Here is a 16,929-nt window from a genome sequence, read left to right as displayed (position 1 = left end):
GTGGGTCATATTTAGAGTGTCAGTGGTACAGGGCTCAGAGAGTGGCCTTAATGGCCCAGCTTCATAAACATAAACATATATGTACTTTGTGTCACCTCAGTACTTTTTAACTGTGTCTCAGCTTTACATGGTAGTGTTAGGAGGAAGTTCACATTGTGCGTGTTTGTGTAGAACAGTTCCTCTGCAAGGTGCCTGACTACCTCACTTTTGGCTGACACACACCACCTTGAATACGCTGTGAGCTCTTCTCCCATACTGTGCTCCACCTGTGTGTATGTGTGTGTGCGTCTGAATGTGTGTGTGTTCATGTGTTAATTTGTTTGTCCTCTGCCTCTCTCAAAAAGCCATAAATGGCAGATGTATATTTATCAGTGTCTTATATTCTGTTTACGTTGTATAATCGTGTCTTCACTTGCGAACTGGACTGATATTCTCATAAGGAGCGCTTAGTCAGTTATGACTTAACATTTTCTGGAAATGTGAAATGCTTCATGTGGTCACTAACAGCTAAGTCACTGACAGATTTAAAAACAAAAATAACAGAAAGCTGGAGGAAGAAAAGAAGACTGGGAGGCTTTATTAGTGAGGAGGAGGAGGAGGAAGGGCGTGAGAGTGGAGTCCTGTTCCTGTCTGTCAGACATGTTCCCACAGGAGTCAGAGACAGTGTCTGGCTCTCCACGGCAGGAGTGTCCTCAGCTCTCAGCAACAGCACGCGTCCGACTGCTAATGAGTGACTGGCTATGCACACTCCTCCTTTCTTCTCCCTCTCTTTTCCTCCATCTGTCCATCTTCTACATTGTTTTTTGGCCTATCTCTCTTTCCATTCCCTATTTCTTCATTCCATCTCTCCCTCTCTCACTCATTCTCCCATACAATATCTTTTTCTCCTTTTCTTCTCCCACTCATGTGTCCCTGGCCTTTTTGAACGGATAGAGAAAGCTGTGGAAACACGACGGTTAGCCATATTGTTCATTTTCGGTTGACCCTGCAGTGGCAGTTTGTGGGGCAGTAAAAGCTGTAGGGGTAAAGGGTAGGTGAAAAGGGGCATGTGAAGGCTGAAGATATTCCAGAGGACAGGAGTGATTTATGTAACATCTCAGTTTCCCCTGTGCTGTGTAAGCCATCAGCTGTGGAGTCCTGCCGGGTCGGCCTCTGTGAGCCAGACAACTCACATATGCAGAATAAGAGGGAGGGGCCAGCAGCTGGAGGGAGGGGGCATGCACGGGAGGGAGGGGCCAGCTGCAGGAGGGAGGGGCCACATGCAGGCCTGTCTTCTCAGCATCGATTTGTTTTAGCCCTGCCCTTTTAAAAGTTGTCTTTCAAATGGCAAATAAGGGCAGAATTGTTGTGAGAAGGTCAGACCTTACTCATAAATATCAGGGTAAGTCTCTCATTTCATTTGGATGTGATGAAGTAGAGAATCCAAAATGAATAAATGACTTTTAACCCTTTATGCACAGTACACGTGATGGTATGTCCAGATGATATGTCTGGTAGCACTGGTACCTGTCTCTGATATTATAACGGCTTTAATGGTGGATTCGAAAAGTTGGCAATTTGTGGCATGTTTGAGGCTGTTGGCTGCACCGGCCAGTAGAGCTTCAGATAAATGTTAAAAGCATAGTCTCGTAAAAGGTATTAATGAATTTATGTTAAGTTGTAGGTCTGTATATGTTGTCCTTCCTGCTATGGATGTCAACATTGTCGCATGGCATGGATGTCCAGTGGTTGGAGAGTGCGGGTCCAGGGAACCTATGTGTCTAGGTCCAAGTCTTATCTGAGTGTCATGCTAGCACACCTTGTTTACCACCACAGCAAGGACCCGGCATGCGCCATCTCGCGTCCAGCACAACTGCACAGGGGTACATGCTGTGTGTGGCATTCTGAACAGTATTCTAGATGACACACGTGTTTAGTCTTGTACTATATTTTAACTTTGTTTAAATAAATATCACTAGTTTAGTATAAATATCACTAGTTTAGATTAATGAAATTTTAAATTAAAGTGCAGGATGTGTAGTAAGAGGGTGTAAATGCCCTGCAGTATTTAAAGGTGTTTAAATGTTTATATTAAGGGTTGGGCGATGTCTACCTCATTGGCGTATGATGGGGTATACAAGGAAACCTCGATGGCAAACCCAGAAGGTGGTGGGGTGGGGGTCACACATGTTTTTTTAACGTGTGTTTTTTTTCCCATTTATTGGGCAATATTTTTCAAAAAAATGTTTTATCTCCACTGAAGACACAAAAATACAAATGACAGTGAGTATTATTTTAAATGCCTACATGAAAAGCATATTTTAGCATTTTGATGTAAAATGTTCAGCAAAATCAAAAAGAAACTAAAATAACTGCTTATACAAAACCGGGGAAATGGCTGATCTGGTTTTTCACTGGAAGGACTTGACATTCCTTAGAACAACACGTTCAGCAGTTCTACGGTTCAGGTTGATGTCCAGGTAAGTAATAAGTAATAAACACATCAGAGCGTTATAGCAGACACTGGAACAGTAGCAGGTGTGGGCGCTGTCAGCGTGGTGTGGGGGGTGTGGCTTGATGATCCGTCCATGGTGTCGGGGGTGTGGCTTAATGATCTGTCCACCATCGAAGATGGTTGATGGCATGGATTATCAGCACAGCCTTAGTGCATGTGCTCCAAGACGCCCGGGACGCTGGGTTTGGAAGTCACTGGTTTGGGTCACGCGGTATGGTTTTCCGGAAAGGTTTTCCAGCTGGGAGGTAAAGCAGGACACATGCTCAGGTCCTCCTGACAGCAGGGATGCCAGCCAGACGGTGTCGTCAGCCCCGAGACTCGTGGGCGCTTAGTGGGAAGGAATGATTGCAGAGAAGATATCGAATTGTGATTTTTCACACCAATATGCAGTTGCAGTTTAAATTGTGACTGCTCTGTAAGTTAAGCTCGAGGTCTTTCTGGTCTAGCTTACAAACCTATCACTGCTGCTACTTTTTTTCCATTTTCCATTTTTTTCCATTTCAACAGCACTATGACAACATAATGTCATAATAGACAGAAAACTGGAATATTGATAAGAACATTGATAATACTGGTACCAGTGCGCAGTCACAGTTGCACCTCTTGTGATTTCAGTGTTGCATTCTATCTCAACATGGACTTGAGGTTCAGTTCTCTCTCCTCCTCTCTCCTCCTCTCTCCTCCTCCACATCCCTCTCCTCCCCCACCTCTCCCTCGCTCTCCTCCTCTCCATGCCCCTCCCAGCCACGCTCCTCCTCTGTCCTCTCTGCTGATTCATTTTATACGGATGTAAGTTTGGGAGCTTCACGTTTATAAATAGACTTGTGGGATGTGTTTTCAGTTTCTGTCTTAAAGATGAGCATCCAGTAATCCTGTCAGTCAGAGAGTGGCTCACTTCAAAAATGAGGAATCATGCTCTGCTACAGAAGATGTCAGTCCTTTGTAGGGGGACAGTGTCTCATTTCCATTCATTTGATTGTTTTAAAAAGTTTATAGAAATGTTTGGGGTAACGATTCTATAAAGGTAAAGACTGACTAGTAAAAATATCTCTCCGTGTCTTTTGTTTTGTAAATATTGCATGAAACGCAAGCGGCTTGGAGGAGTTGCATGTGACGCCTTGTTTGTGTGTCTATAGAGCGTTGTGTCCAAATACGGCTCCCAGTTTCGGGGAAACTCACAGCACGATGCTCTGGAGTTCCTCCTGTGGCTCCTGGACCGAGTGCATGAAGATGCCAACCCCTCCAGCACCGTCTCCAACGGCAACAACCCCTCCAGCACCGTCTCCAACAGCAGCAACCCCTCCAGCACCGTCTCCAACGGCAACAACCCCTCCAGCACTGTCACCAATGGCACCTCAAGCAGCAGCAGGTCAAAAGCTCTGAATATGGTAAACTCTTGCACTATGAGCATTCTTAGCATGGTCTTACTGAATACACACCATTAGTGTACTGTTACCTCAGCACCACATGACCTCACTGCCACACTATGACCTCAGGGTCACACTATGACCTTGCCACACACACAGAGCCTGGGCCCATGACAGCCTGTATGGCCTCTAGTGAGAGTGCCATTGGTGTCTGTGTGAATGTCTTCGTGTGTGGGTGTGTATATTTGAGTAAGTATTTGTGCATGTGTGTGCATGTGTGTGCATGTGTGTGCGCCTGTGTGTGCGTGCGTGTGTGCGTGCGTGTGTGTGAGTGTGTGTGAGAGTGTTCTTGTTTAAAGAGAAGAGCTCTTTTGTTTGCACAGTCTCCTTCCTTTCAGCAAATCTCTCCAGGAATGTGAGATGAGGGAGACGGAGAGAGAGAGAGAGAGATGCAGGCCTTTCTTTGGACGGTAGTGGTACACTCTCCCCAGCTGAACATCTCTAGTCTCGTTTTGTTTTCTCCACTTGTCTCCGCCTCCCTTTCCAGCTCAGACACATTTCTAAACGAACCGCTTACGTCTACGCCGTTCACTCGTCTTTGACGAAGACGACATGAGCGGATTCTTAGCAGAACTGAGAAGCCATTTTCAGGAAGTCCTGTTCAACAGACCCTGACCTAAAATGGCACTAAATATCCTCATCTCAACTCCTCTCCTAATCTGCTTTGTGGACTTTGATCTAGGGAAGGGTTTGGGACACAACCTTTGTCCTCTGGTGTTACTGCTGGAGGCTGGCAAGACCTTTCCTGGGAGACATGACCTCTCCCTCTCCTGGAGCCAATTTTAGTAACATCAAAAGAAGTTTGTGCACGTTTCTCTGTGTGTGTGTGTGTGTGTTTGTGCACGTTTCTGTGCAAGCGCGTGTGTTTGTAGGTGTATGCAGTTAATGCTCTGCACAGTCCAGTCTACAGTGCTTTGTTTTGTTTCTTTTGTCTCCAGATTTTTTTAGCTGTAGAATAACCAACAGCCACCAACAGGGCTGTGATTGGACAGCAGGCACCACACAGCGCTGTGATTGGAGGATGCGCTAACACATGCTGATGGGTCTCTGTCTGGTTGTTCCTGTAGCCTAGAACTGGGGTGCCGGGCAATGCACACCCACGAGCAAAATCATTAGGCAAGTCGTGGAAGTCATACCAGACAATTTACGCAGGACATTTTAGTGATGTCATTCTGAATGAATGCGGCTGGGTGAGATGGTTTCCAACAGAAGAGGGCAGGCGTCTGCCTGGCCTACTGGTCTCCTTCACACCCTACAAGAACAGAACAGTTTCCTACGGCAGGGCGGTGTCAGGATATCATCACACTCTAGCGACATTAAGTTAGTTATCATCAGAATTCTGAAAGAGAACGAGAGCGCAGGTACGTGCTGGCTTTGAAGTGCCAGAGATGAAGGTATAATCATCTGGACACACACACACACTCACACACACACACACACACACACACACACACACACACACACGCGCATACACACATACACACACACACACACACACACACACATACACACACACACACACACACTTGCTGCACTGAACAAACTGGTTTTCTAATGTGGTTTTGAGATAATAAGGCTGGATGTTTCAAACCAGTGAAAGAATGTTAACAGTGACAGTTTCATTTTGATAATGTTGTGTGGTGCTGCGCAACAGAGATGTTCTGTTAGTGTTGTGACGCTGCACTAAATTCTTTTGTCATTGTTGGATAAGTTAGCTAAAACAGCACAGCTTATCAAAATAGTTGCTACTCTATGTCTGGTTTGGACTTTTCCAACTTTTTAGTTGGTCTGTAATTCTTAAGGTTCTTAAACTGCTGAGATACCTCAGATTTTGTGAGCCTATCAAAATGCTTTATTACTGAGAGACAGTTGGATAGAGACCATTTTGCACTGTTCTATACTGAGAGATACCAAATACCTTGTCAGTTTGCCCTTTCTCACAGATCCCTGACATAGGCAGACAACAGAGCTGTCTCTCTGACCACGCATTTCAGAGGCTGTTGATCCCGGGTCACCTTCCTGCCCTCCGTGCAGGCAGGGAGAGAAATGCTGGTAATAGTGGACTGCTTAGCTGGGGTAATTTGGGCTGTGTGGAGGGGGGGCAGTAGTGGGTGGTGGGATAAGGTGGGGGGGTAATCAAAGGCTCTGCTGGAGCTCATGTCTCAAATGCTGACTCCTCACTCCCTTCTGGGTGCTCAGCCGCTGCCTCTACCTGCTGTGTCGGTGAGCGTGGCCTCTTGTTCGCAGTGGGGCAGGAAGTGTTCCTCTGTCACAGGTCTCTCTCAGCAATGGTGCATGCGTGCCCATTGGCTGGAGCTCAGCTGTGAGTGTAGTGGCAATAACGTGGACACGTCTAACGGCACTTTCCATACTGGAATGTGTCCCCTCCATGCTCCTGTAGGATTGGATGGGATTCTATTTGGAATGTATTGTAATTGTACATGGAGCATTTAGATATTACTCAACATTGTAGTGAACTAAGGGAGGTGTGTGTGTGTGTGTGTCCTCCATGAGGATAGTGCACACTAATAGACCAAGCAGAAGAAGAACCCTGCAGCAAATCTATGAATGCCATGTTCAATAGGGTCATTATGGACATTAGGGTCATTGCGGTCATTGGGGTCAATAGGTTTGTAGGGCCTGTAGTCATGTTAAGGGGTTCTGCTTACAGGTTACTAGGTTACTCCGTAAACACACTGCCACTGACCAACCACGCGTACAATCCAATTAGTAAAGGAACAACATTACTGAAATATTTTACATACCATAAAACCAGAGATGAGGGAGATACAGACCTAGGGAGAGACAGACCTAGCGAGACAGACCTAGCGAGACAGACCGAACATGGGAAACACAGACACAGGCAGACAGGTGGGGTGTGGGTAAAGAAATAGAGACAGCAGGTTCTTTCGGACCTGCCAAGAGCCTGCGGTGCTGGAAACTCTCCCTCCACACAGAGCTGCTCGCTCCTGTACGTGACCTTCCTCCTTGGCATGGCCATCATCTTCACCAAGCTGTAAGGCGGCCCAGGGAATTGTGCTCTGACAGCCTAACCACTGTTACGTAGCATGAAGACACTCCAAACATCACTGTTATGATGTTTATGAAATATTTAAGTGTTTATGAAGTATTTCTGACATATTTCTCAGCGGTGGCTGTTTTTAACTCCATTGAGCTGCAGTGCGTTTCTGAACATGCTCACTGAGGTCTAAGGCATGTCTGACTCGACCTCACTCCAGGTGCTAAGGGGCGCATTCTGATAGCAGGACCTGAGATCGCTGTACTCTCACTGTTACACTGTTCTCTGCCATCTCCACCTCAATCTGGCATGGTAGTTTACACACACACACACACACACACACACACACACACACACACACACAAAACTAATAAGATGGAAATATTGTGACAGAGACGTTGAAATTGGTAAATAAATGGAGGATGTTATGTCAAATGAAAATCAGAGAATCATTTTGCCTGGAGTCGCAGTGAAGCTCATTGAGGAGTGAGCTGGTATTGTAGATTTCTAAGGCTTTAAGACTGTATTTGAAATGCTATAAACCTAAAATGAGCTGTTAACCAGTAAATGGGTGTGGTGCAGTCCCATGTTTCTGCTGGGTAATGCCACTCTGACTGAGCCAGGCCGAGTCCACCACAGCACCGAGGAGCTGATGAGGCTAAAGGCCATAAGTAAGAAGGACTTCACATGTTGCTTCTTGGAACAGCGCTGTTATCTCAGTGCCTTACCGAAAGTGCTTTTGTCTGTAGCCAGAATTCAAATCAAATCAAGTCAAATTTATTTATATAGCACTTCTTACCACAGTTGTTGTCACAAAGCAGCTTTACAAATGTCCAAGTCCAAGCCCCCAGTGAGCAGACCAAGGGTGACAGTGGCAAGGAAAAACTCCCTAGAGCATGAGGAACAATCCTGGAGATGAACCAAGACTCAAAGGGGGGCCCATCCTCCTCTGGCTGACAACGGACAACCACAATAATAAAAATTTTAAGAGAAAAATAAATAAATAATAATAAAATGATAAATAAGCCATTAATGTCTAGTCCAACTTTCTAGAGATCCTAGTCTTGTCACGATGGTGTGCATGTGTCTGAGACTCATCCTGCAAGAGAACGTCCATTAAGGACAACGAAGGAGTAGTTGTCTGGGGTGGAGGTGTGGTGGGCTACAGCAGAGGGCATCAGGGGTGGTGGGAGCTGAGATGGGTGGAGGCTCAGTGACATCATGACACCAGGGGGAGGTGAACCTCAGCAGAAAGAGAGAATAGATTATTAGGCATGTCCAGGTATGAGGGTGTGTACATTAGGGAACTATAATGTACAATGATGGACTCCGGCAGATCTAGACATGGCAGCACAGCTAAAAGGAAAGAGCCAGCAGGAAATGCAGGGCTCCTGGAACATCAGCACTCTGCCCCTCTCTAACAAACTGGAGTGACAAAAAAATAATTGTTTAACAGTTCCATAATAATAACTGTTTTTCTAATAACTGTTTCAATAACTGATAGAGAAGATGGGATTGGGAGACCATTGAGGCTGATTGAGTAATTAGAGAGTGAGGACCTCACTGTCCCTGGGCCTAATAGAAGCACCTCTGTTTTGTCAGGATTAAGTGAGAGAAAGTTCCTCAACATCCAGTGTTTGACATGCTTTATGCATTCCTCAATAATACTAAGGTGATATTTGTCCTCTGGCTGGGCTGATACATATAGCTGAGTATCATCAGTGTAGCAGTGAAAGCTAGCACAGTGTTTATGTTTAATGTCACCTAGAGGTAGCATATATAAAGAAAAAGCAAAGACCCTAGAGCAGATCCTTGTGGGACACCATAGCTAACCTTGTTGTTTGCTGAGAAGTCTCCATTTACGTTAACAAACTGGTACCGAACGGCTAGATAAGATTTCAACCAGGAAAGGGCTATTCCCCTAATCCCAACAACATTTTCGAGTGTATCTAGTAAAATCTTGTGATCTATAGTGTCGCATGCTGTACTCAGATCAAGCAGAATAAGCAAAGAGACATAAACCTGGTCAGAAGCCAACAACCGGTCATTAACTACTGTAAATAGTGCTAATCAGCTTTTTCTATGATCTTGAAAATAAATGGAAGGTTTGTCAGCTGACATGGGTCGAGGTTAGATTTTTTGATAAGTGGTCTGATTACTGCTAATTTGAATGATTTATGAACATAGGCAAGGTTCAAGTTTACATTATTAAATGTAGTGAAGGTTCAATTACTTCAGGTAGGATTTCCTTAAGAACGTGTGTGGGCAGTGGATCTAGTAAGCAAGTGGCGGGTTTTGAGTGGCCAGAGGGCAGGCGGTGACAGAGCCAACAGCCTGGATCAGCGCCAGCTTCAGGGCAGATCCAGCACGCAGAGCCGGGCTCTCCTGGTGCCCTCGCGCTCAGAGCCAGAGCTCTCTCCCTCCCAGCGGGCCGGCTGGCTGCTCCCATTGCCCGGGTGGGAGCTCTTTCCACAATAGCCTGCCACCTCAATTAGGGTCTAATTACAGTACAGGCGTCTTTTCTTAACGTCTTCTTGTTATGAAACACAAGATTCCCCAGAGAGAGGTATGAAAGTGGAATTTTCCTTCATTGTCTGGCTGACTAGTTGAGCAGGGCAGAGGTGGCTCAGGTCCATAGGAAGGAACCGGCTCTCGCTCTGATCTTGCCACTTTCCAAAGAGACTGAGAACCTGACTGCAACACAGGAGAAAGAGAGAGAGAGAGAGAGAGAGAGAGAGAGAGAGAGAGAGAGAGAGAGAGAGAGAGAGAGAGCGCAGATGTAAAATATTCAGACAGGAGAGGCAGAGACAGAAGAAACGAGGGAGTGAGAGAGACGTCAGAGAAGCTTGGGGCAGCAGTGACAGATCACCTGAGCAAGTGAAATTTGCACTGCACACCACAGGAAAGACAAACCATGAGACAGAACCAGCATGGCACAGATACACCAGCCAAACCTACAACCCTGCTTCAGCTGTGACTCTGGGGAGCAGCTGACCACATTTGGAGAGCCCTTATGCGAGGTTTTAGATGGGGGGTCTCAGGAAAGGACTTAGAAGTGCCCTTAGGCACTTAGGAATGTACTTAGACTGTACTTAGACTGTACTTAGAAGTGTACTTAGAAGGACACTTAGGAATGTACTTAGAAGTACTCTTAGGAGTGTACTTAGAAGGGCACTTTGCAGCTTCTGCTCCATTCCTGTATTAATGTGTATCAAGGTTTTTTTAAAACTGGCGATTAGACAAATGTGACATGGAATTACAGAATGTCACTTTTTGTTTATGAGGGTTTTTGAGCAGATGTATTTTGTCCTTTAATAGAAACTTTGCCTCTACAGTGGCAGGGCATTTGGAGGATTGTGTGTGTGTGTATTTATGTGTGTGTATTTGTGTGTGTGTGTATGTGTGTATGTGTATGTATGTGTGTATGTGTGTGTATATGTGTATGTGTGTGTGTATGTATGTGTGTGTATGTCTGGGTGTGGGTGTCTGTGTGTGCGTGTGTGTGTGTGGGTGTCTGCGTGTCTGTGTGTGTGTGTGTGTGGGTGTGTGCGCGTGCGTGTGGGTGTCTAATGGTGGGATTGTTTGTATTAATTACTGCCTCCACATTTCCTACTATATCAGTGCATGTGCGGGTTGCCCGTCTCAGTGTACATCCTGACTGAAGTTCTCACTGCACTAAATGCTGCAGCACAGAAGGTAATCCCAGTCCCTCCCAGCCACAGCCCTGCAGAGAGAGCTGCTGTTAGAGACAGCTCCTTATTGGTGTGTGTGTGTGTGCGCGTGTGTGTGTGTGTGTGTGTGCGCGTGTGTGTGTGTGTGTGTGTGTGTGTGTGTGTGTGTATGGGTGTGTGTGTGCGTGTGTGTGTGTGTGTGTGTGTGTGTGCGTGTGTGTGTGTGTGTGTGTGTGTGTGTGTGTGTATGGGTGTGTGTGTGCATGTGTGTGTGTGTGTGTGTGTGTATGGGTGTGTGTGTGCGTGTGTGTGTGTGTGTGTGTGTGTGTGTGTGTGTATGGGTGGGTGTGTGCGTGTGTGTGTGTGTGTGTGTGTGTGTGTATGGGTGTGTGTGTGTGTGTGTGTGTGTGTGTGTGTATGGGTGGGTGTGTGCGTGTGTAACATTAGACTCCCTGCAGAGTAAGAAGCGGATTCTCACTGCCTGGTACTAAGCAGTAGGGTATTATTCCTTGTAAATGTGTGCTTGTGTTTTTCTCTCTCTCTCTCTCTCTCTCTCTCTCTCTCTCTCTCTCTCTCTCTCTCTGTCTCTGTGTTTCTCTGTTTCTATCTCTCTTTGTGTGTGTTTCTCTCTTTCTCTCTCTCTCTTTCTGTATGTTTCTCTCTCTTTTTCTCTGTGTGTGTGTGTCTCTGTGTCTTGTTTATTCCAGGCTTTAGTGTTCTATGCCTTCAAAAATCCGTGTTAATATGGTAATAGAGGACAGTCCACCTTATCTGTTCATCCTTATAGCTGATGGACTCCCTGGCTGAGTCGCCCATAGTAACAGCAGGAATGCCAGTAGACATTAGAGCTCAGTGTTGAAGCAGTGATGTGTTCCTTCAGCCTATCCAGTGAAGAGCCTATCCAGTGAAGAGCCTATCCAGTGAAGAGTTTATCCAGTGAAGAGTTTATCCAGTGAAGAGCCTATCCAGTGACAAGTTTATCCAGTGAAGAGCCTATCCAGTGAAGAGTTTATCCAGTGAAGAGCCTATCCAGTGACGAGTTTATCCAGTTAATAGACTCCAGCACTCTGGAGTTTGTTAGAGGGACAGTGTGACTCTGCTGTGGAGTCTGGCTGTCAGCCGAGATTTGTTATTGTCAGGTAACAACCTGGGCCCGCTCACCTGGATAAAGGCATGCTAAAAAAAAGTGAGACGTGACCGCCCTCTCATTCTCTCTCTCTCCCTCCCTCTCTCTTTCTCTCTCCCTCCCTCTCTCTTTCTCTCTCCCTCTGACTATGATTGAATTGACAAAGATCTTCACTGCATTACGTGCAGGATCCCGTGCTGATTGGCTATAATGAAGACGTGATCAGACTCTACAGTCCTCAGGGTTGGAGGATGCAGGACATGGTCATCAGTGATGACCGTGAGAAAGAGCGGAGAAAGATACACAGTGGGACAGGCAGAGAGGCAGAAACAACCGGGAGCAGTGAGACCCTGAACTGGGCACAGAGGGGGAGGGAGGGAGAGCAAGCGCTCAGCACAAGGCTCCCGCGGAGTCGAAGTGTGTAGCTACGTCGAGTCCAGCCGTGTGGGCCAAACATGTCCCAGGAGGGTGAAGCCGTCAACACTGTGTGGAGGGGGTTGAATCACAAACCGCCGTGTGTACCAAGTATGACTCAGCACTGCGCTGCTGCATGGCTAGTGCTTCATCCACCCTCTACTCCATATCCACCCGCTTCTCTGCCCGCTCTCCTCCACATCCACTTTCGTCACATCTCTAACGCTGCAGTGGGACTGAGCTGCCCCGGGATATCGGTGCGACACAGCAAAATAACCCACGGGCAGCGCCCTCCCCCTGGTGGAGACCTGTGGGATGGCAACAGTAAGCCTCAGTAATGAAGGACCAGTTAACCAGCAGCAGCTGAGCGACGGGAACGCGACAGGAATGCCATGGGAACGTGGCGGGAACACGACTGTTCCGCATGGAGGGGGCGGGGCTTTGATCCGCGGAAACTGCAGCAGGGCCTGCCGCCTACTGTTCCTGCCAGCCACGCTGGTCTATTTTTGGCTCTGGTGCGGAAAGTAAGACAGTCGATCGGCGTTCCTGCTTCTGCATTACAGAGACAGAGAGACAGAGATGCCCTGACCTTACCGTCCTGTAGAGAAGGTTTTGGTCAAGGGTCCAAGGCTCAAGGCTCTGGAGCTCTCGCAGTGATGAAAAGATCCGGTTGTTCTCTCTCTCCACCTCCTCTCGCTCTCCTTCTGTCGCTACTGTCTCTGGAGAGGACTCTGCTGCCCTTTCTCTGACCCCCCCCCACCCCCACCCCCACCCCGCACTGTCTGTTTCCCTCCTTCCCTCCCTCTGTTTCCTCTCTAACAACCCCCCGTCGCCCCCAAACGTGTCGGTCACGCTGAGGGTAGCGTGAAGGAGTCAGCGTTGTTGTATGGGAACGTGACTCGGCAACATTGCTGCGTGTATTGGCGTCTCTCCAGAGAGCCCTGCCATGCTGCTTCACACCCAGCCGCTCTCCCGCTGCACACAAGCTGTCGCCATGCTCCCGGAGGAAGTACCCACAACTCACCCGCATTCACCCTGCATCCGTGCGCATGGTATCCAGGACCAGCCACAGGTTACCATGCCACTGGAATGCTAAGATGGGACTGGGAGTGTTACGCACGTAACCCATCTTCTGGTTTAATACTCTGCTCAGATCTCCGTGGTTTTGCCCATAAACAAGCTCTGTGTCTTTCCTCTTTACCGACAGCTCACAGTGTTTACTCAGAATTTTCAAGGTCGTGGACGTGTTTAGTCCTGTAGTCGTACTGGCTCTGGTGGCACTAGATCTGGGTGTTCAGACGTGGCGTTCATTCAGTTCTTCAAGGACATCTGAAAGGGGTGTTTTTTTCTTGCACGGTTTTAAGGTTGTAAGAAACACAAAGGACAGGAGAGACAGGCCGAGAGATATCAGTGTCTGCTTTGGGACACAGATTTCTCTGCTAAACTGACGTTTTGGGGCGTCACGCTCACAGGTGCTCAGGTTTCGTCCTGTTTGGCATGCTCCATCGCAGCCTCTTCACACCATCATCTCTCGTCTCCGTGGTGAAGCATCGGGTTCCTGTAAACACCCGAACAGTTGCCACGCGTGACCACGGGAAGTGATAAACGCACGAGTGGAATGGGGAGTGTCTACACCCAGACTACCAGTCCCCGGGAATAGAAACCATAAAAGTTTATGTTCCTATAAATGAGGAAAACCAGGCCAAAATAGATGAGTTCTATTCCGGGCAGGGCTCGGAGTCCTGGAGCAGGTGAACATTTTATGAGTCGGCTGTTTTTTTGTTTGTTTGCTTGTTTTTTTGGTATCAGAGTGCTGAATGACAGGAGTTTTATTCTTATAAACAGAGGACTAAACCCATTTTAGGGGCCAGTGGCTGTCTGCATTTAGACCTGATGGGAATTGATAGTTGGTGTTCATTTTTGCTTTTAGAAGATGTTCCCATCGAGGCATAGCTCTTTACAAGACGTAGAGGTCCCAGGCAACCGGTGCCATGGCAACCAGGGCTTCTCAACAAGCTTGGCTTGTTGTTTTTTATGCTACTTTTGCACTCAGCAGCACCTCCTCTGCTCTGGAGCAAAGTCTCTGCCCAAGTTGGAGTTTCATGCCATGTGCTAAAGGCTGGCAGTGACCAGCTAGCGTACAGTTTCAGACATCTTTAATCTGCCAAGCAGTGCCCGCGCGCTTTAAGGGCCTTGAAGCCATCATTCCTGTGCCAGAGAAGCCCAAGTGCAGCTCCTTAACGACGGCAGGCCAGATGCACTCACCCCCATTGCAGTGAAGTGCTTTGAAAGTCTTGCACTGGGATAAATTTACACTATCACCCCAAATACAGTGGACCACCACCCCACCCCATCCCCCACAATTTGTTTACTACCAAAACAGGGCTACAGAAGATGCCATGTACCTTGTACTTCACAACACGTGTATTGCCACACCTGGACAAAAAACAGGGCTTCTCCCTGGATACAGGCTTTTCTCCCTGGATACGGGCCTCTCTCCCTGGATACGTGCCTCTCTCCCTGGATACGGGCCTCTCTCCCTGGATACGGGCCTCTCTCCCTGGATTGTCATAATAATAATAAGAATAATAATAATCATAGAATTTTATTTATAAGCACTTTTCAGGATACCCAGCATACACTGTACACACAGATATAACATCAAAATCTAAACTAATGCAAATATATACAAATATATAAGACAATTAAACATTAAAAATTCAAAAGAGAAATTAAAGTAGATGTTAAAAAAAACCCATTATAGGATAAAATTACATTTAAGAAGGAACTATAGTATAAACAGAGATAATTAATGAGTAGCTCTAGAATAAAGGTACAACAGCGGAGGTGTGAAGGGTTCAGGGCCTGTTACGTCTGAAGGTCTGTAGCCCGTAGGACAGAGAGCAGAGACGCAGAGGAACACAGCAAGAGAGAGCGTAAAGACGCATGAAGAAGAGCAGAAAGGTTCAGAGCATGCAAGGATCTCCAGACCATAAGAGGGATTTCATACCGTATGTGAACGTGAGCTTTCCTCTGTCAGTGTACTGCTAGCCTGCCATCCATGTAACAGTGCTTATATTGTTTCAGTCTGTATATGCAGTCACTTTATTGATATTTATCACTTTATTGATATTTATCACTTTATTGATTGTGCTTACCTGCATACAGTTTCTATGTGTATTTGAAACAGTGCTGTCTTGTGGTAATGCTGTTTAGTGTTGGCACTGCTGTGTTGTAGTGTCTCTGTGTTGTAGTGTCTGTATTGTAGTGTCTCTGTGTTGTAGTGTCTGTATTGTAGTGTCTCTGTGTTGTAGTGTCTCTGTGTTGTATTGTGTCTGTTGTAGTGTCTCTGTGTTGTAGTGTCTGTATTGTAGTGTCTCTGTGTTGTAGTGTCTCTGTGCTGCTGCTGAAGTCTGAAGGAATTACATGAACAATTTCATTGCGCTTTGTGTTTACGGCAGTAAGGAGCTTTGACTCATCTTTTCCTCTTCTCGTGTATTTCTTTATACTTTAGTTATGCTAAAAAAAAACAGTTCCTGACACAAGATTTCATTTTATTTTGCTCCAGAGAGTCCAGAGACTCTGAGAGAGCCCATAACACACTAGTTACAGTTGCTAGCCTCTGAGTAGGGCCTCACGGCATTCTTTGTTTCGCATTGCTTTGGTACTTTTGGGAAATGTGGATGTATCATGTGGCAAGAGCACACACAGAGGTGGTAGTGATTGGATGAGATCGACGCTGAAGGCTTTGTCAGGTGTGTGTGTAACCCGAGCTGTGTGTGCTGCAGGGTCCAGCAGAGGCAAGACCAGCCGGCACCAGGCACAGCTTTGTCCAGGACCACTTCCAGGCGCAGTACAGGTCAGATATGCATGCACACACACACACACACACACACATCCTCTGACTTCAGCACAGTAGCATCTCGGAGTGCCATGGAGGGAGGAATCGTGAGTCCCACGCTGTCCTGAGCTGAGTCATCTCATCCCTCCATCCTGTGCTAGTTTTAGCCCTTTTCACACGGACCGATGCTCATAGAAGTGTGTCTGCTATACATGAGAAAATGAGAAAGCTCCAGAATGTTCTTTCACAGATGGTGTCGGGGCAGAGCGCAGGCTCGTGTGTGTGTGTGTGTGTGTGTGAAGTGAGGCCCTCTTTACTGGAGTAACTGTGGCTCATTAAGATGACAGCAGATGAGCTTATTTACAGCAGGGCCATCAACATGCTAGAAGACAACACACAGTCTGTCCAAATACGACGAAGAGGGCTTCTGCTGTGTGTGTGTGTGTGTGTGTGTGTGTGTGGAGAAAAACAGACTGAACATTAGAGAACGCTGACTATATCTTTACACAAGCTAGGAGGGGTAATATTTAGTCTGGTTGAGGGTTGCTCCAGTCATTTGTCAGACAACACAGGACAACACAGGACAGCTTCTTCTGATATGAAGGATGTTTTCTCTTTTATTTGCAGTGAATGTTTTGTTAGTCAAACCTCTGATCTGACTATCGGCCAGCTTCAGCACTTATCCTGCGCGGCACTGCTGGGTCTGTTTCTGCACCAGCCAATCAGACTCTGACCTGCAGACCTGACTGCAGCCTCTGAACAGGCTGTGGCTCTCAGCACGCTTCTTAAGTTTGCGACTGTTAAACAACTGTTAATTGGACCCGGCATTTTCTGCCGTTATCGGCCTGATTCTGCTACTGGCTATCGGTTCGGAAACATCTCTACTCGCCGCACAAAGCTCTTTGTTTATGGTCCTCTCTTATCCACTTAAGATGAT

At 46.8% G+C, this 16,929-nt stretch overlaps 1 protein-coding gene across 2 annotated transcripts in view; it reads left to right on the top strand.

The window, feature by feature from the left end:
- The window catches only part of usp43a (ubiquitin specific peptidase 43a), a 34,178-nt gene that overhangs the window by 1,842 nt on the left and 15,407 nt on the right, over positions 1-16,929 (top strand). For both annotated transcript variants that reach the window (XM_027021929.3, XM_081710675.1), the window contains exons 2-3: positions 3,631-3,882; positions 15,940-16,010. In XM_027021929.3, the coding sequence (XP_026877730.2) occupies positions 3,631-3,882; positions 15,940-16,010 (323 nt within the window). The remainder of the gene's footprint in view (positions 1-3,630; positions 3,883-15,939; positions 16,011-16,929) is intronic.

Source organism: Electrophorus electricus, chromosome 3 (genome assembly GCF_041902795.1).
Source record: "Electrophorus electricus isolate QZ-2024a chromosome 3, ASM4190279v1, whole genome shotgun sequence".
In the NCBI taxonomy this organism is placed as follows: domain Eukaryota; kingdom Metazoa; phylum Chordata; class Actinopteri; order Gymnotiformes; family Gymnotidae; genus Electrophorus; species Electrophorus electricus.
This window is presented reverse-complemented; position numbering and strand designations above follow the sequence as displayed.